Genomic DNA, 19327 nt, shown 5'->3' on the forward strand with positions numbered 1-19327 from the left:
GTCAATGAACGAATTGAACAGGGCATTCTCTATTGTACTTTTCTCCTTCGCTATTTCTGGAGGAGCACAAATATTTCTCCGCATGAGTGTGGCGAGCTGAGGTGGAGTTGCATCTCCTTGATATGTTGGCTACGATCGCATAAACTCTGTAGGGTATCGGTTAGGTACGATATCGTATTTAGAGAGGGTGTATAATGACTTCCTTAAGTAGGCTCTAAAATGGGTATTGGTCTGCAAAATCTCTTGTTCCTCGATATCCTCCTTCATTTCACTACCGAGATGGGACCGATTTCTTTCCCTTCTTCAAGAGTGTGAACAGCAAGTGGGCGCAGTACATTTGAATCAATTCTGTTATAGTCATTCACAATAGCTCCCTTATCGTCTCTAGTCCGTATAAGGCTCGTGCCACACGAGTAACCCTATGTTTTTCTAGCCGTGCATCTTATTATTTCCACTAATACACGTAACGCAACGGGGTTTCGGCGACAAGGCATACTTGATAATGCAGAGCTCGGCAACCCGGATCAATGGCAAAAATGCTTCAGGGAAATGAAGAGAAAGGCAGAGCAGAAGGGCGAGAGGCAAGAGGCAGCCAGAAGTAGAAGCGGCAATGAATGGGACTTTATACAGATGCACAGAGAGGCGCTAAACCCGAACTGGCACGCTAAACTCTTTTGCGTAATTCGCCGTCACCGAATTATTCAGGATAGAAGTCCTGAGTGCCTCGGGATTGACTCGAAAGGACCCTTAATTTGAATATTCTGTGGTCCTAAATCTAGATACGGCGGGGGTCTTCTTGCTTTTTCTTCGTCAGAAATAGTGCTTTGGGAGGGATGGTCCAGCTAGACTATCGACTATCAGTTCATCGAATTACCTTGGTGGGTTTGACATGTCCCTGTTTGACTTGACTTAAAGAGAACCAGCATGTCCTAGGCGAGCTCGGTGATTCCTTAGTGCATTGTATGTCGTCAGTTCGTACATTGATTGGATTGGAAATTGTTGCCCCGATAGGGGACTCGACATTGCAAGGGACAGAGGCGAAGAAGAGACATATTATTATTCTCACAGAAAACTCAAGAATCGTCGAATGAAGATAAGAATGAGATTGGCTAGCACATAATTGGAGAGAGCTTGTAGTTAGCAGGAGAATGATGTGATTCATTCTGTTAAGTGTGTTGACTGGTCTCGACCACGGCACATCCTGGGCCTATCCGTCATCCCGAGCCCGAGCATTAGCCGCCACGAGGGATCGGAGAGGCCCTGCAGTGCATGTCGGGGGGTTTTCTGAGAGGCAATAAAGGGGAAAGAGAAAGTAAAACTTGAGATGACAACTGCATTACTATTTTCTAAATTTTTGACTATGACTATAGTGAATCACAGTCCGGAAAGAGAGAGCAAGAAGAGTTGATCCGGTAAAAAACCGCCAGGCAAAGAAAATCCAAGTCGGGGTCTGAGTCTGCGTCGAGGGTGGCGGGAGCCAATCCTCGGGTGCCGTAATATTAAGGAGGCACCTGACGCCTCTCCGCTTTCGCCCTCAAAGGCTTTTCAACTTCGCCTATCTCCCCTTCCAACAACAGCCCCTCGGATTCGCGACCCTTCCATCGATTCTGCATTCCTTGATTCTTCTTTAATTCGACTCGCAACCCTTCCTCTCTCGTCCATCTCGTTGACGCCCCATCCTCACCTTCGCAGGTTCATTCTCGTGGAGTCATCACAAGTCTTCTCCCCTCCAACCCCCCAACCCCCTCTCGCTTCCCCTTCCCCTCATTCTCGGGAATCCATCAGGCGCTGTATATACTCCCCTGATCCGGTGTTCTTGATGTCTCTGGGTGAATCTCAGCACTTCTTGTGAGGGTTTCTCGATCAAGTCGCCGTGGGCGCCATCCCTCTGGTTAGGGGCTGAAATACCACCCATTTGGGCATCGTCACGGTTCTCATCACCTGGGCCTGTTTCTTTTTGTCCAAGCCTCCTGGATGCGAATCACATCCATCACGCCTGCATTGTTTTTCTCGTAACATTTGATCGTCAAGTCGTTACTCCCCGTTCATCATGCGGGAAGTCAACTTCAGCATCCCCAATGTGAACAAGGCCTCGGTCAACATCACCACCACCCTCTATGACCGTCGTGCCCTTGATTGCACATCGACCCTTCCACTCATCAATTCCCTCAACCACCTGGCATACCTCACAACCTCGTCGGCAAGGATTCGGGACATTTTGACCGTCGATGGCGGCATCGAACGACTCGTATGCATCCTGAAGGAGGGCAGGAGTAAGGATTTGATGGAAATGTGGAAATGGAGTCTCGCCTTCCAATGTGTTGTCAATATCGGAGTACGAGGCTCGGAAAGTGTGCGCACCCGCGTGGTTGAAGCCGACATGGTCCCCGTGATTGCCACCATTCTGGACAACTACATCAAGGTGGTGGACAAAGTGCGATCGCGCGCCGATCCCGAGGCACAAAAGCACGCCTCGAGCCGCCAGGCTGTCAAGACCGGCTCCTCAAGTCGCGAGGCCTCTGGACGGACAGCCCCCGCGGACTCAAGCAGTCACCCCGAAGCCCATCCCTCCTCCCGCCGACAGGCTCCTCCCCCAAGCATCGAAATTCCTCAGCCTTACTACCAAGATAACCAACCAACCGACTCCGATGCGATGGATATCACTTCCCCTCCCCAAGCGCCCATGACATCACCCCCCGAACGAAGTACATTCCGACAGGATGTCCATAGCCACCGAGCCCACGATGGCCGGTACTCTCGGACGAGTCACCGCCTGCGAGCAATGCAACCCCTCGCGACCGCCGTTCCCCCGATCGATACCGCCGAGGCCTTTGGTTTACGTCCCGTGCGTGACGCGGAGCGCCTCCCCAGCATGCTGCCTGGCCTGCAAACCGGCATCATCTCACAACCCGACTCACCGACAACACCAAGCGGACTCATTCAGCCTCAGTCCCGAAGCATTCCTCAAGCGGCACCCGCACGGCAGCGACCTGCGATTCGGCAGCAACCATCGGCCTCGGGTGAATCCGACGATGCAAATGGCGAGGACTCGACAATGGGGGATGATACCGTTTTGGGACAGAATCCTGAGCCCATTGTTGGACTGCCTAACCGAATGGAGATCGACGGTGTTGATGGGCAACAGACGACGATGATCGACGATATTTCTCCCGCACATGGCCTAACAGTGACTGACCCTTCAGAAGAGGGCCAGGATGCTGAGACATTCAACATCGCCCATCGGTCTGCCGTTGATGGCAGCATCATCAACAACAACGGCACCACGCAACCCAACGGCGGACTGGGTCTTTCTCCCACTCAAGCTCCGAACAACCCCAACTCCCCAACTCTTGCCCCTAGCCCCTATGCCATGTACCTCCGCGATCGAAACACACCCGCGACTCAAAGCGTCCTCACCACCATGCCTCGGGATGAGGACGTCTTGATGTCCCTGCAGCTCTTGGCTTATGTATCCAAGTACTGCAATTTGCGTTCGTATTTCCAGCGCTCCCACCTCGTGCCAAAACTGAAGATCGATCGGGAGTTGCATCTTCTTGATGAGAATGCCGAGCCATCTTCTCCCGTTGAGGTCGAGGAGGAGGACGAGTACTTGCTGCCTGATGATGTTAATATCTTCCCGCTGGTTGAGAAGTTCACCGTTCGGCACCACTCGAAGGACATGCAGTACTGGGCCTGCGTTGTCATGAGAAACCTCTGCCGCAAGGATGAGTCGCGAGGCGGCATCCGCCAATGCGCCTACTACAAGTGTGGCAAGTGGGAGGAATTCCAGCGCCAGTTCGCCAAATGCCGTCGCTGCCGCCGCACCAAGTATTGCAGCAAAGACTGTCAAAAGGCTGCGTGGGTCTACCACCGCCACTGGTGCCATACAACTCCTTGATCCATGACCTGAACCCACCGCTCCTATCAATCACTCACCACATACCATAACCCATATTTCCTCCCAACGACCTCGAAGTTCGAGTTCCATTTTTGATTTTCGCAAATGCATATTGGCTCTCGCATAGCGTCATATCGCGTCTCTCCCCCTATGTTTTGTTTCAAGGTCTTACGTCTCACTTGCGCATGGCATTGCAAAATCCGGTGGCGTTTCCAATTCGACAAACATCACCCCCTAAGATACCTATTTTTCCACATGTTTTGAATTTTCATCTGCTTTACTTCGTCTCTTCAAACAGCTCTTGCCTCGACCATTGCGACTACTTTTTTTTTGTCTTTGCGCTAATGATTGGGGCACCACCAACATCAAACAGCTGCTCCTCTCACACTGCATCCTTACTCATATCTTTTCATCAGCCTGTCATGAGTGTATATCGGTTGTTTTGTTCACATTGTTTCACGATGGATCCCAATCTTTCAGGGGGGCTCCTTCCTCAGATCTACCAGGCTTACCCGCCTCATTCACTCTACGGTTGTTCTCATCTTTCCTCATACTTAATTGTGCTGTCACGAGTTTCCTATGTCAGTAGATGGGCAACATTACCGAAAGGTTCGACTGGGTCCCACTCCCAGTCGAAGCATTGCCCTTGTGCAGTCCCATCTATGATGCCAATTTACGTCTTTTGGAGGGTCCTTTTGTTCTGTTTATGTGCACTTTGCCTCCACGGCAGCGGCGTTTTTTCTTACACTCATTGGCACCATCGTTTTGAATGAATCAACTCATTTGCATCTGATATGATCTTTCCTCCCAGTATACACTTTAGAATAAGTAAACACCATCTCTCTTTCCTGATCTCTCACATCGTCAACTCTACTCTATTCCTCCTTGGTAAACCCATACGTCGCGGCCAGCCGGGACTCCAAATGCTCCGCCGCCGTCAACGGCCTCTTCCCAGGCTCCAAACTCCCCGCACCACCTCCAAATCCAACCGCCCCATCCCCCTTCAAACCACCAGTCTTCTCCCGGTGCGCGGCCACAATCTCACTCGGCACCGGCACCAACTCCGTCGTATCAACCGGATGGCAGAAATACACAAGCGTATATCGATCCTGCGGGTTCGGGCTCCGCTGTTCCTCCAACGGAAACACCACCCGGTGCACGGTGGACTTGAGCAGTCCATCGGTCCAATAGCTCAGTAAATCGCCGATATTGACCAGGATGGGCGGGAAGGGGAATTCATCGGGCTTGTTGCCGGGGATGATGGGCACGGGCGCCCAGGATCCCTCTGGCGTGAGGATCTCTAGTCCCGGCTGGCCGGGCCGTTGGAAGAGGAGGGTGATGCTGCCGTAGTCGGAGTGGGCGCCGGCTCGGACGTCTTTGTCGTGCTTGTAGGAGGCTGTTGCTGGGGAGAAGATGGATGGGTAGTAGAGGTAGCGGAGGATGCTACCTGTGGGTCCGATGCTGGGGTCGTGGCGGGTGGTGAAGAAGTCTTTTGGCATCTGTGGACAATGGTTAGTATGCTTGTACCGTTCTGGACGAAGATGTTTTAGAGGGTTTGGTAACTCACTTCCAGACCCAGGGAGAGCAGGGTCAAGATTCTGGTGCAGGTCTTGTTGCAGAGTTGGGCGAAGCCGTAGATCTCTGACTCATGGGGTGCCAGCGATGCTGGGAGAGGCTGCTGTGCTTTGCCATCTTTGAAGTCGCCAAAGTTCATGGCTCTGTGATAGTCGTTAATGGGTGCCTTGACAAATCATCTGAGTGCAGATTTACATACTCCTTGAAATCACCGGTCTGTACCACATGATTAGTCTAGTCAATGGATCCCAGGTGCATTTCTCTGACGTACCCGCTGATGCTCGGGATCCAAGGTCTCCGTGTGCATGCCAGACCAGCCACGGTTCTAGATGGTATGAAGAGTTAGTAATTCTTGAACAGCCAGTTTATGAACGGTCTGGACATGGGCATGGATCAGGGCCACTACTAACGTTGGGCGTGATGCGGCAAACCTCCTTCTCCGCGGCAGGAGACGCAAAGAACTTTTTCGACTATAAGGACTTTTAGATATGCTATCCCAATTCTGCATTGCAAGTTGAAACGAGAAATACATACAAGACCAAAAGCATGGTCCACGTCCTCGGTCGCGAAATCCGTGCCCTTGCTGTTCACGTACAAAAAGCCATACTTGGCTGCCGCATCGAGCATGGCCTTCCCCACGGCGGGGTCATGGGGATCGGAGATGTCGATGACGGGCAATTCAATCGGGATCGCAGTATCTGCCATGTTGACTATGGAGTTGATACCAAACCAACCCAGGTGATGGGAGTATGTATGAGATTCGGAAATGTGGAGTGGAGCGAGTTGGGGAGCTGTCTTGGAGATTCGGAGATTATATAGATGGGCGGGGGGAAGGCGGTTTACGCTAGCCCGGAGGGGGCAGATATCGGTTACCTGAGAAAAAAATCGGGCCCATCGCGTATCAGCGCATTACCAAGGAGATTATTGGTTATCGCTGGCCCGATTAATGGACTAACCGACCGACTAATCGCGTCGCCCAAGACGATTTGTCCATGGGTCTTGGGTTCCAAGGGTGGATTCCGCCCACAGGCGATATCCGACGTGCAGAAGGAAACCCCGCCATGAACTAGGCACAGTTTGGTAGGTACAGACAGTGCCGGCCCTAGGCTATCTCAGCTATCTCATGATAGCTTGCGACTGTTGGTGCCCATAGTCTGATGACACCTCCATTGGCATTGCTTTCCTCTAATCTCTTTTAATCTTGGGGTAAACACGATGAAGGAATTGAGGGAGATAGGGCAGAGTCGACATTGACAAAGTTGTTGTCAGGGCAATGCGACTAAGCTCTGGAACAGTCGAGCTGTCCAATTCCACCCTGGAGGGGCTCCAAGTCATGAACAGTCTTCAAATGTCATAGTCTAGAATAAGTTGTATAGGCGGGGTAGATCTGGTGCGAGTCCAGCCGTTTTCCACGAGATATATATCTGGCGGTGGAGGTCGGTGAACTCAATCTTGAAGAGATGTTGCTTAAACTATGACCTGGCATTTTGACCTGAACCTTTCATAGACGACCAGTGATAGTTGTCCTACAAAGTCTAATCTGGATCAATTTCTACATTTTTGATGCTGCATGCGATCAACTGCCCAGGGGGTAGACTTGAGCTTGAATGGGCCCACCGCGCGGTGGAACAAATACTAAGACTACGTAGAGCAGATATAGTATGCGCCTAAATGAGTACAAGTCGATGGAACCAGACTAGCTTAGATCTCCAATCCAATTTTGGACTAAGCGCTTTGATGTGACAAGCAAAAAGGGTGGTGCAGTTTCTATGTTGGCTGTCAGAAAAAAAAAACACTGGCCAGCTGTGCCTCCTCCGCTTTTCCCCCTCGTCATCTCGCAACTCCGTCGCGACCTCAACTCCCTCCGATCTGCCCGCTCGTCCTTTCTAACCTCCCCCCTCGCCCCTCTCACGCTTTTTCAAGGGCCTCAATGCTCGGCGTTTAGCCGCGCTTTCTGCCCTTCAGCTTCACAATCATGCCGAGTGAGTCCAAGCCAGCCGCCAAAGCCCCCTCGATCCCACCTCCACCCAGGTCGCTAACTGGGACCTTCTTCACTAGTCCGTCCTCTCGACGAATGGACCGTGGGCCGCACCCAGTCCCTCCCTCTCTCCGCGCTAAAGGGTGCGGTCATCGGTCTTGATGCGTCGCACTACATCCAACAACACCTGGTTAACCAGTCGACCCGCGAGGCCCTGCTCGGCGCTCTAGGCGGCTTTCCCTTCGCCCTAAAAGCTAACATCGAGAAGGAGCTGCAGACCTTCAAGAGTCTCGGTGTTGGATGCATTTTTGTCTTCAATGGCCTGGATTTCGGCAAGCAGGATGAGAAGCCTCGCAACCAGTCCGCCATGGTACGCTCCTTTGAGCAGGCCTGGGAGCTCTACGACCAGCAACAAGCGGATCAAGTCGTGGATGCCTTCAGCAATGCCGGTATGACCACACTCCTAGCCCAGATGTCGGATATCTGGTCCCCTTCGCTACCGCCCAGGATTCTCTGTGCCTCCCCGCCGATGGCCCTAGTCGACGCTGACGATGATACCTCAGGGACGCCACCCCCGGAAACCCTCTACAAGTTCCTGCAGCGGATCCTCTTCCAGAATGGCATCTCCTTCATGGTGGCACCCTATAGCGCCTGTGCGCAGGTGAGTACTCAGTGTTTCCAGTGAAACGCTGCGACTCTTCCTCGTCAGAGTCGCAGAGAGATACCCGGAACTGACCCAGCGTATCCGAGCAGCTCGCCTACCTCGCTCGTGGCGCCAACCCCGTGATCGATGCCGTTTACGGACCTTCCGAAACCCTGATGTTTGACATTGATAAGCTGGTGACTCGCATCGAGATCGAGCCCGCGCAATTCTCATGGCTCACAAAGCAGACTCTCCAGGAAGAACTGGGCCGTCTATCTAATGAACAATTCCTAGATTTCTGCTTACTCCTCGGATCACCCTTCCTGCGATCCTTCCCGCTGTTCGAGAACCCTGCCTTCCCCGGAAAGCTCCCCACCGTTCGCGATGCGTTGCCAATGTTCAATGCCGCCGGCCGAAGTGCTTTGACCCTGTGCGCTCAGTTCGAGGACGAACGTCGTATGCAGGAACTCGACTATACGAGGCGGTACAAGAAGGCGTACCTGGTTGTGAAGCACCATGTGTTTATTGATATCGAGGGACGCGTTGGTCCCATGGACCAGGAACATACGTCGTCGGATATGCATGAGCTCATCGGCCTGCGCCTCCCCGAGGAGTTGTACTTCTACCTGTCCAAGGGCGTTCTTGGCCGGGATGTTCCCAATTTCCTCACATCGGGCGAAGTACGCCTCTCGCTCCCATTGGGCACCGAAGACACCGAGGTATACCGTCAACTCGTTGCCGATACTCTGACTCCAATCCGCGCACAGTCTATTGGTCTCCTGGCCAATTGCCTCCACAGATTCTACCAGACCAAAGTCATCACCATTCGACCTTGGTTTGATGAAAACTCAGAAGAGAGGCAGATCAACCTTAGGGAACTCCCATCAGTCAAAGAGACCATTCAAGCTTGGAAAATTTCCAGTGATAAGTTCCCCGAGGATGTGAAAAAGCTGCAGGCCCCCCGAGGATCCTTCAAATTCGCCATCCAGAGTTTGAACAACTCCGAATTCGTGGCAAAGACATTCGCGACCAGAGAGACTCCCGTACGTTGAACTTCCAGGCAGATTTGTGACTCTTCACGTAGCTAACAGTCTCCTACAGGTCTTGTCAAAGCAAGAGGATATACTTTCAAACGTTATGTGGCGATTCTTGCAGCTGCGCGGATACGTCGACGACAAGCACAACCTAACTGCATGGGGCAAGTGCCTGGAGCAAGCTCTGTCGGCTGTGGATCCTACCGACAATCTGGAGGATGCTATATTCATTGCCATCGAAATGCTTCGTATGAACCTTCTCAACACTAAGCACTGGTTCTCACATGTTTCCGGCGGTCCAATGAGAGGCTCGGGTAAGTTTTTCTTTGGAATACACGAGGGTATGTTAGCCGATGAGACTGACTTGCTTCTGCAGAGGAGGACAAGACCTTCAATATGCTGGTGTCTCGTGTGGCCTGCATCGCGAAGTTGCAGCACAAGCCCATTGGATACTCTGGTCCTTTAAGCCGACAACTCCTTTGCTACCGCTCCTTGGTTTCTGAAGTCCGCACCTCGTTGAGGAATCTCATTGAGATCGTACTGGCGAGTCTACTACTGAGTGGCGAGGTTTCTCGAGACCGTAAGGACTGGGTCGAGCTGGCAGTGAAGTATGTATCCGTTGTATACCCCTCCTGGTCACAATTTCAAGATTCAACTAATCCTGTCCCAGGCTCCCCTTCATTGATGATAATGACTGTGGTCTTGGTATCGCTGTGCGTACCTATCTGGATGATCTTCCTCTGCAAGCAAACCCCACCTCCCCCGAAGCTCGGCAGGAGGTTAAGTCTAAGGGCAAGGAATGGTTCCAGCATAGCGAAAGCTTCACCGGAAATCTGGACCTGGCTTTCAAGCTGTGGGATGCAGTAAGCTCCTGTTGTATTTCTTGGAGTTGTTGAATGTGAGCTAATCTTCCTATACAGGTCTACAAGGGAACGCAGAACGCGAGCAAGGAGTTCAAGGAGGCGAAGCTGTGGGATGATGCTAACAAGTGGTTAGCGGAACGGCGATGAGAGACAAGAGAACTTTGCTAGCAGAGCTACATCGGTTATCAGACTCATGATTATCAAAGGGAACTTTCGGGCCTATATGTATGCGGGTCGCTTTTGAGTTTCCTCTCTTAGGACAGCTCGACCTGCAGGAACTATTGCTACATGAGAGGATGTGCCATCGGCGAATTTCTCTATTGTATTACTACTCTAGTAATAAAGGAAAAGAAGCAAATATTCCTTTACGGGGAATAAGAGATCATTCAAGTGCTGTGTAATACTACGCTGTCCGTAGGAAGGAGTCAATTGTACAGTAGATGGATCCGAGCACCCCGTAGTTGTAATCCGCCGGTGATCTGCGTGCGGGTCGAAACCACTTGGCCTCTTCGGGGATGTTTTGTCATCAGCGCCAAAGAACCCCCGTGGACCTCGTCATTCAACTTCCCCTCCTATCGCCTCCTGGAAGTTGATCGTACCCTCAATTGCTTAAATCCAAGCTACTAAAACACACTTCAAAATGGCTCGTCTGAGCTTCCTTCTGCTCGGCGCCCTCTCCGCGCTCAGCGGCTTCGCAAACGCCAGCTCCGCCGTTACGGACCTGATCCCCAGCAACTTCGACCAGGTTGTCCTGAAGTCGGGCAAGCCCGCTCTCGTCGAATTCTTCGCCCCATGGTGCGGCCACTGCAAGACTCTTGCTCCCGTCTACGAGGAGCTCGCTGCTACCTTTGCGTTCGCTGAGGACAAGGTCACCGTCGCCAAGGTCGATGCCGATGAGCACCGCGATTTGGGCAAGCGCTTTGGCGTCCAGGGCTTCCCTACCCTGAAGTGGTTTGATGGCAAGAGTGACAAGCCGGAGGAGTACCAGGGTGGTCGTGATCTCGAGAGCCTGTCCAAGTGGATTACCGATAAGACTGGTATTAAGCCGCGTGGTGCTCAGAAGGAGGCCAGCCAGGTTGAGTTCCTGAACGACGCTACCTTCAAGACTGCTGTTGGTGGTGACAAGAATGTCCTGGTTGCTTTCACTGCTCCCTGGTGTGGCCGTGAGTAGCTCCTGTCTATTGCCTCCGTCTCATTGGATGTACTTGTTAACTGATTTCGCGCTTTCTATCTGTCTAGACTGCAAGACTCTCGCTCCTATCTGGGAAACCGTTGCCCATGACTTCGCCCTCGAGTCTGACATTGTGATCGCCAAGGTCGACGCCGAGGCTGAGAACGCCCGCGCCCTGGCCAAGGAGCAGGGCATCACCGGCTACCCTACTATCAAGTTCTTCCCCAAGGGTTCCACCGAGCCCGAGGCCTACTCCGGCGCCCGCTCGGAGGAGGGCTTCATCGAGTTCCTGAACACAAAGACTGGCTCCAACCGCGCTGTTGGCGGTGGTCTGAACAGTCAGGCTGGCACCGTTGCTGTCCTGGATAAGCTGGTTGCCGAGTACGTGCCTGCCAAGGACTTTGCGAAGCTCGCCACCGAGATCAAGAACGCTGCCAAGGATCTCCAGGACAAGTACGCTCAGTACTACGTCAAAGTTGCCGACAAGCTGAGCGAGAACCAGGAGTATGCCTCCAAGGAGCTGGCTCGTCTGGTTAAGGTCCTGAGCAAGGGTGGTTCTGCTCCTGAGAAGCTTGATGATCTTGTTTCGCGCAGCAACATCCTGCGTGCCTTTGCTGGCGACGAGCCCAAGGATGAGCTGTAAGCTTGTTTCGTCTTGAATCGTTGAGCATGGCGGGGATTGGGATTGGAAACCCTATTCCCGTTCTATGCTATGCACCCTGTGATGGATCGTTCGAAAATTATATGTATCTTCTTTCGCTGTATTGTATGAAATGAGACACGTCGAATGCAGCCGGGTGAGTCTTTCTTTGCATGGTGACCTAGATATCTGTATACGAGAATAGATTCATAGCTTGAAGATATGGGATTTCTGCTGGAAAATTTTGTATTCTTGAGACGTAGGGTATCTTGGTAAAACATTCAAACGAAAGCCGGGACAGCACGGGCCTGTAGACGAGTGCTGGCCTGACAGGTAAGGATACGAGCAGTGGCAGTAGAAGATGCAGCATTTGTATGCGCAGCCGAGAAACAGAATGCAACGCCATATTGTGTACAATAAACGAGTCGACCGCTATTTGGTGGGAGTCGCGGATGCCGACTCGGTTCCCGATGCCGTCAATGAGGCCTCGAGTTCATCGAGACGGCGGGTCATGTCATCCACTGGCAGGAGGTTAGTCACTCATGGAATAGTTAACTTGGACTGTGACGATAAGGGACAAACGAACGTTTGCCAAACACCTCCTTCGAGACATTATCGAATTTGCTTTGGAGTTGGTCGAGGAGCTCGTCGACGGCTGCAGTGAGTTGACCCTGGGCATCGGAGTTCTATAATTGGTTAGCTGAGATTTGGTTTCAGCGTTTGGAAGTGATATGCAGCATTTACCGGCTGTGAGAGAAAAGACTCCTCAGCAGTAATCTTCTCAGGAGAGGCTTCCTCAGCCATGATGTGCAGCTAACAACAACAGGAGTAGCGTATTGATCTCACTTTCCTGCGGGATAGGATGCGGGCGCAAGCAACCATGGAGCAGCCTGTCGATAAGGCCGGATCAATCCATTATTCCGCCACCGACACGCACTAACCCCGTTTAGTGCCTTATCGTCGCGCTAACCTGATTAGGTCTGATCCGAGTTCAAAAAAATCCCGTAGCATCAACCCAGCTGGTTTCCTCACCGTCGTTACCAACCCCCATTCCCCTTCAGAACAGGCACCATGGTCAAGCGAAGCAAGCTCCTTCAAACGCTCGATGCCCACCGAGGCCGGGACTACAATGCTGAGAAGCAGAAGAAGATGGTCAAGGCTGCTGAGAAGCGCAAAGCCTTGAAGACCGAGACCAGCACAGAAGCCGGCAAGGAGCCTGAAGAGAAGGAAATTGTTGAGGAGGATGAGGACGACGAGGAAGTTGAGCAGGAGGACGAGGTTGAAGATGTCAAGGAAGACGACGACGAGGAAGACGAAGCCAACGAGAACGACGACGAGGACGAGGAAGATGAAGAGGAAGATATTCCACTATCAGACCTCGAGGACGACGAGCGCGAAGATGTGATCATCCACCAGCGTCTTACCATCAACAATTCTGCCGCCATCAAGACTTCCCTCAAGCGCATCTCCTTCATCACCAAGAACACCCCATTCTCCGAGCACAACTCGTTAGTGTCGCAAGAGCCGATTGAAGTGACTGACCCCAATGACGACCTCAACCGTGAGCTGGCTTTCTACAAGGTCTGTCAGGCCGCTGCTATCGAGGCCCGTGGTCTGCTTAAGAAGGAGGGTGTCCCGTTCACCCGCCCGGGTGACTACTTCGCCGAAATGGTCAAGAACGACGAGCACATGGACAAGATTAAGAAGAAGCTGTACGAGGAGGCAGCCGGCAAGAAGGCTGCTGCCGAGGCGCGCCGCCAGCGTGATCTCAAGAAGTTCGGCAAGCAGGTGCAGGTCGCCAAGTTGCAGCAGCGTGCGAAGGAGAAGCGTGATACCCTTGAGAAAATCACTGCCTTGAAGAAAAGTACGTTTCACACCCCAGACTTTTCAGAACTATGGAACAATAACTAATCGTTTCTTGCTGTACAGAGCGCAAGGCTGACTCGTCTGCCCCTACCGACGACGCTAATGATCTCTTCGACGTCGCCATCGAGGAATCAGGAAAGCCCGAGCGGCGCAACCGCGAGGGTGGCCCTAACGCCAAGCGCCAGAAGCGCGACCAGAAGTACGGCTTCGGTGGTAAGAAGCGCTTCTCCAAGAGCGGTGATGCCGGGTCCACCGGTGACCTGCGTGGCTTCTCTCAAAAGAAGATGAAGGCTGGCGCGTCCAAGCGGCCCGGTAAGAGCAAGCGGGCTGCGGCCAAGGGTCGTTCCTAAAGCTAGTCTTTTTCGGATGTGATCTGAGTGGACTGGCTGTGCAAGTTATGTCTTTTTTTGAGAAGGGAGGATGATGATGGCGCCAGGCGCAACAAAAATTTTACTGGTGGATGTCCCGCCATGGCTTTCTGTAATATCTAGAATTTTACCCTGCATCTGCACATGGTCAATTGAATTACCCTTTTATGGTCTTTTGCCTGAAATTCGAGACTGGGGATAATATAAGTCTAGATTAAATACGCGAAATGAAACTCGTCCTCATCCTTGTGCGAATTCGAATTCTTCATGCATGGAGCTTGGACAGCCAATCGAGAGGAATACGGAGGCTTATTTTAATTCACATGAAAGACTAGCTGCATGATGCAGCACTTTATTGTACAAACCCAAGCTCCCTTGCTTTGCCTCACGATATCACAACTTTTCATTATTGAGAATTCGCCTTTTCCTCCGCCTCCGCCTTAGCAGCCCTCTTGCTTTCCCAATTTTCAAGGAACTTCTGGACTTTGGGACCCCAGACCTCCTCGCCTTGCTCCAAGTCCTTGTATTCGAGGATATTTTCGGGCTTCAGATCAAACTCAGCTTGGCGACTTCGAACGAGCTCGCTCATCAGACCACAGCTACCGACGGCTTTGCCTAGGTCGTGTGCCAAAGACCGAACGTAAAAGCCCGAGGTGACGGTCATATGGATTTTGACTGCGGCGGGCGGGGGACGAGGCTGATCCGTTTGCTCGGAGGGGGCATCTGCAGTGGAAGGTTCCGGAGCAGCAGGCTCAGGTGCGGCTGTTTGGGCGGCGCTATCCTCTGAGATCTTTTGCTTCTTAGCAGCTTCCTGATCTTCTTCTTTGGGCGAGTCCGCTGCAGGCGGCGTCTTCCGCTTAGCAGAAGACGCTTCTTGGTCTGCAGCTTCGCTTTCCAACGGCACCTCAGCCTCCTTGTCGAGGAGCTTCTCGGCAATGATCCTCTCGTCTCCAGTCATCTCTTCCTCGGGCCACTTGTACTCATGGGTGCCGGGCTCATACCACTCCACAATTTTTAACTCCACGGTCTCCACAGGCCGTGCCTTGATCTCGACCGGTGGCATCTTGCCCTCGCGCGCATACTCGTATAGCCTCTTTCCCTCGACTCGCAGAGCCGAAAAGATAGGTGGACGCTGCATGATCTTTCCGCGGAATTGGTCCAGAGCCTTCTCAACCGCCTCCCGGGTAATATGCTCGTATGGCGCCCGGCGCACGATCTTGCCCAAGCGGTCATACGTGTCCGTCTCCGCACCGAAGAGAACCACCGTCTCGTAGGACTTGGTACACGCCAAGAAGTCATTCAGCGACTTGGTGCCCTTGCCTACACCGGCGATCAGCACGCCCGTTGCGAGCGGATCTAGCGTTCCGCCATGCCCAATCTTCACTTCGATTTTCCTGTTCTTATTGCGGCGGCGGTTCTTCTGAAAGTTGCTCTCTCTCTTGCGGATAGCTTTCTCAGCCTCAATCCATGGTTGAAAAAGCTTGGAGGGGTTGAAATGGCGCTGGAGGTCGCGGAGGACGTCGGCCGAGGTGATACCTTGCGGCTTGTGAACGGCTAATGAGGTCAATTGTCAATTGGAGACGAACACGGATTGTATTATTCTTGCGCATTGTAACATACCGAAACAGCCCTCGAAGATTTTCTCTCCCGACATCGTGGTGCGAAACAAGCGAAAGTTTCGTGGGAATGGCATCTGTCGCTGTTGCAGCTGGAGGAGGAAAAAAGGGTCGAGCTCCGAGCCCGCAAGTAATTAATCGCGGTATCGAGGGTTATCGATAAGGTATGACCGGGTATCGGTAACTTACCGCCCATCAATGGGACCTTCAACTGTTGATGCCGTGAGATTCCCAACCTGCTTTCACGTTCTTCACGTTCTGTGTCGAAGAGGTCTCGAAGTCCCTTTTGACAACCTCCCCCACCTTGAATCGAACCGCCATGATCCCCCCGCTGCCATCCCAATTATGAGCGCCCGCGAAGATACCGTCCTTCGTCCCATCGATCCCTCCATCACCGACGAGAATGACTGGCCGGATTTCGATCTGGTCGACGTCAAGGTCCTGCGGCCGGGGAAGATGCTCTACGCGAATCTTCTCGATGCCACAGATCGAAATCCGGTCCAGGTGATTGGCTGCCTGGAGCTTAGAGAGGACCAGAGCCACCTACGTGCGTATTCGATTACATGCTTGCGCTGCTTATCGCAAGGCGCGTCCTATCAGTTCGAGTTGAACGTGTTGCTCACATTTGCGGTGTCTTTCGTCTAGTACTCGACCCCGAATCCGCTTCGAAACGTGTCATTATTGATGATGTCACTCATTACGCCTATGGACAAACTGAGGATCGCAGTGTTGAGCTCTGGGTGGCTGGCAAGGCTGGCTGGTACAATATTTCGCCCGCCAAGGGCTATGTGCCGACCTTTAGCCGCATGGTCCAGGCTGTCGATATGCTGTATTTTCTCACGGATAGATACCAGCACGGCAAGAAGCAGTTCAATCCGTCTTTTAAGAATTTGTGCGAGCAGGTGGGTTCCTATATTGCTTCCAGGGGCCGACTCGGCGCGTTCTGTCCTGACCACTAATCCCGGCCAGTACGTTTTTCACACGCACGGCGATTGTGAGACTAGAGAGCAATCAGCGGAAGTATTTGCCGAACACGCGCCATTCTTACTTCGCTGTATGATGGAAGCCGATGAGGATGATGGCGGTGTAGACTGGAAGAAAACAAATGTATTCGTTCACCTTCGTCGCCAATTTAGCGTGAGTCTCTGCATTAATCGATCGGTCTCTACTTGACTTGCTGACTCGCTGTCTACGCAGGATGTCTACAATGAGCTCATGGAAGAGCAATCAAACAAGTCCGAGGATGAAGAAGCGCAGAATGAGACAGGAGCATCAACGCCCCGGCATGATCCAGCTGTGATAGCGAAATCACAAATCGATGCTATCTACCAGATGATAACGGATCTGAGGGAAGAGGGTCATCTAGCAAAGCGCCGACTACATCTCGATATGTTAACAGAACGTCTGGCTGATCGATATTCTTTCAGCCGGGAGAATGCGAGCAAGATTATTGCCGCTAGAGCGGGTGCGGTGGTCGAGCGGCTAGATGAAGAGGATACTCCTGGCTTCCGGTGGTCTCGCTACGTGATTCACCGAGAGCTTACACACGCTGCTACCCAAGATAGTACACTCTCTCCTGGGCTCCTTACACCACTACAGCCCATCGAGGACTCTAGCGACGATGAACACCTGGGTCACACACAAAAGTCGGTCCTGCGTCCCAAGATGAACTCTGTTGTCTCTGGGAAGGTGATGGGGAAACGACACCGTAACGCAGTTATCAACAAGGACGTACAGTCCGATGCTAGCGACGCCGAGGAAGAGGACGAGCCTATGGAAGATATGGAAGATCTCGATACCCCTAGCAAGTCCCGCGGTCATGAGCTGATAAGAACACCTCTTGCCACCGCAAAGTCTCGGGGCCGCTCCCTTCTTCCCAGTTCTGGTTCCGCTGCTTCATCCCTGTTAAAGAGCGTTCTCTCGTCTGAACCTCCTCAGACCCCATCCCTTATCACCAACATGAAAGGAGATATCCTCACGTCACACCCTCTGGCCGAGTTGAATAAAATCTCAGATGTCTGGTCATGCCGCATGCCGGGGTGTTCTAAGACTATCTCGACCAAGGGTGACCAGCGCAAGGAAGATATCGAGGCACATGCCACCGAACATGACTGGGAGGCACAGATGCGCATTGAGATCATTGAAGCTGAACGACGGATGCATACCACAATGCCCGTCACCAATCTCATGCAATACCTCCTAAACCAGCATGTTGCGCAGATGCGTTCTGCTTTCCCCGAAAAATATCCGACAAGTACGGAGAATGGGGAACAAAATGGGACCACAGAACATTCCGAAATAACTCAGAATGGAGATTCTGTGTCGTTACCCAATGGTCAGCACTCTGAGGACCAGGACCATGACGTAAATGGTCACACTACCTGAGACGATGGTCATGAACTTGCCTTCAAGATCATGATGCACCGACTTCGAAACGACATCACACGAATATACTGCCCGAAGGCTAGCTTGGTAAGCTGACTTTGATGTTGGAATTTGTATGTACCTTCTTCACGTCTTCGGGGTGAATACAGTCCTAACGACGTCTGCAGATTTCCACACCCTTATACTTTATGCTGAAATGATACCTTCGCCTTTGAGCTTGATGATTCAGTACCTCCTTGCTTGACTTGTAGTTTGTAGAAGTGTAATCTAGGTGGCAGTAACATTGCCGCCTCGGGAAGTGACCAGCTCCCGGAACAGAAGGTGAACTAATCACCTCCACCGATTCCAAGTGAACAAGGCACTCGTGATAGCCAGGGAGATCCCACACGTTGTTGCGATGTTGGCGTGCGCGAGTGATGTTGTGCCCTCAAGTCCGAGATCTTCAGCATACGTCGGAGTTGTCTCTTCATGTCCCTGTTCTAGCACCAAGGCACCATGCGCGTGTCTGGTAGGAACCATCCAGCCCCAATGCTCAGTGTATCTCAGAGAGTCATCGAAGTGGATTGCCGTATGTAACCTCTCGAATGCTTTGTTCAATTCACCTCGGCGGTATTAAATTCTACCATCTGCGCATTGCATCATCTGTATTATACGGAAGATAATTTCGATCTACTTTATTTGTTCGGATGCATTTCAAGTTCAAAGATTCTGAAGAACTCTTGGAGCTGTTAACCTAGTGCGAACCCCATGAAAAAAGGTTTTATTGGATAGGTTTTCTCATGCGGTATTTGTGGTTTTGCAAAAACGTCTCCCCAGGTATGGCGCATGCTTGATTCCGATGTCCTTCCCTGCTGATCCTCCTCTGCTGGGATTAACCGCGCTCAAAAAGTCGTGTAAACATGTGGGATGGCAATTCGAACGGAACCAGCGTAGCCACGGTGCCGCAATGGAAGATCCATATCTCTTCCATCATAGGCTGCCTCTGCGGCCATTATGAATGCAGGGGAGGGTATGATGGGAGAGGAGATCGCTGAGTCTATGGCTTCAGTGTTGGCGTATAGGAATGCATCATGGCGAAGGCTCGGTTCAACTTAATTCTCGCCACGAAAGCTTCGAAAGAAGCTAAGAAGACCAGTTAGTAGTGCTTATAGCGAAGTGCTCTAGATCTGCCCTAGAAGAGGAGAAAAAGAAAGTCTGCTCTGATAGGGAGGAAACTTACCCAAAAAGATCAATTGCGGAGGCACCTTCCGTCGATGAGTTCTCTACCCACTGTATCTTCCATCGAGGCCC

At 52.1% G+C, this 19327-nt stretch overlaps 8 protein-coding genes across 8 annotated transcripts; 5 read left to right on the top strand and 3 right to left on the bottom strand.

Annotated features, from left to right (window-relative positions):
- Positions 1-2050: 2050 nt before the first annotated feature.
- samB (MYND-type zinc finger protein MUB1) lies at positions 2051-3898 on the top strand (the record flags this gene model as incomplete). The annotated part of the gene is made up of 1 exon (XM_056915598.1): positions 2051-3898. The coding sequence occupies one exon, from the start codon at positions 2051-2053 to the stop codon at positions 3896-3898; it is 1848 nt and encodes a 615-aa protein (XP_056760352.1).
- An 875-nt stretch (positions 3899-4773) lies between these two features.
- Positions 4774-6178, bottom strand: N7458_012217 (uncharacterized protein; the record flags this gene model as incomplete). Its single annotated transcript, XM_056915599.1, has 6 exons — positions 4774-5397; positions 5466-5616; positions 5673-5689; positions 5745-5798; positions 5884-5943; positions 6008-6178. 6 exons carry the CDS (start codon positions 6176-6178, stop codon positions 4774-4776), a joined length of 1077 nt encoding a protein of 358 aa, XP_056760353.1.
- A 1270-nt stretch (positions 6179-7448) lies between these two features.
- N7458_012218 (MKT1 family protein) lies at positions 7449-10138 on the top strand (the record flags this gene model as incomplete). Its single annotated transcript, XM_056915600.1, has 7 exons — positions 7449-7455; positions 7532-8112; positions 8205-9137; positions 9196-9442; positions 9505-9736; positions 9799-9991; positions 10049-10138. 7 exons carry the CDS (start codon positions 7449-7451, stop codon positions 10136-10138), a joined length of 2283 nt encoding a protein of 760 aa, XP_056760354.1.
- A 493-nt stretch (positions 10139-10631) lies between these two features.
- N7458_012219 (protein disulfide isomerase family protein) lies at positions 10632-11805 on the top strand (the record flags this gene model as incomplete). Its single annotated transcript, XM_056915601.1, has 2 exons — positions 10632-11154; positions 11231-11805. 2 exons carry the CDS (start codon positions 10632-10634, stop codon positions 11803-11805), a joined length of 1098 nt encoding a protein of 365 aa, XP_056760355.1.
- A 429-nt stretch (positions 11806-12234) lies between these two features.
- N7458_012220 (heat shock factor-binding 1 family protein) lies at positions 12235-12606 on the bottom strand (the record flags this gene model as incomplete). The annotated part of the gene is made up of 3 exons (XM_056915602.1): positions 12235-12323; positions 12389-12488; positions 12547-12606. 3 exons carry the CDS (start codon positions 12604-12606, stop codon positions 12235-12237), a joined length of 249 nt encoding a protein of 82 aa, XP_056760356.1.
- A 267-nt stretch (positions 12607-12873) lies between these two features.
- N7458_012221 (EBP2 family rRNA-processing protein) lies at positions 12874-14018 on the top strand (the record flags this gene model as incomplete). The annotated part of the gene is made up of 2 exons (XM_056915603.1): positions 12874-13666; positions 13732-14018. 2 exons carry the CDS (start codon positions 12874-12876, stop codon positions 14016-14018), a joined length of 1080 nt encoding a protein of 359 aa, XP_056760357.1.
- Positions 14019-14442: 424 nt separating this feature from the next.
- Positions 14443-15690, bottom strand: N7458_012222 (pseudouridine synthase PUS4; the record flags this gene model as incomplete). Its single annotated transcript, XM_056915604.1, has 2 exons — positions 14443-15590; positions 15657-15690. The coding sequence occupies 2 exons, from the start codon at positions 15688-15690 to the stop codon at positions 14443-14445; spliced, it is 1182 nt and encodes a 393-aa protein (XP_056760358.1).
- Positions 15691-15997: 307 nt separating this feature from the next.
- N7458_012223 (uncharacterized protein) lies at positions 15998-18037 on the top strand (the record flags this gene model as incomplete). The annotated part of the gene is made up of 4 exons (XM_056915605.1): positions 15998-16199; positions 16298-16554; positions 16622-16789; positions 16850-18037. The coding sequence occupies 4 exons, from the start codon at positions 15998-16000 to the stop codon at positions 18035-18037; spliced, it is 1815 nt and encodes a 604-aa protein (XP_056760359.1).
- Positions 18038-19327: the final 1290 nt, after the last annotated feature.

Source organism: Penicillium daleae, assembly GCF_028827525.1.
Source record: "Penicillium daleae strain IBT 16125 chromosome Unknown utg000009l_segment0_segment0, whole genome shotgun sequence".
NCBI classification, from domain to species: Eukaryota; Fungi; Ascomycota; class Eurotiomycetes; order Eurotiales; family Aspergillaceae; genus Penicillium; species Penicillium daleae.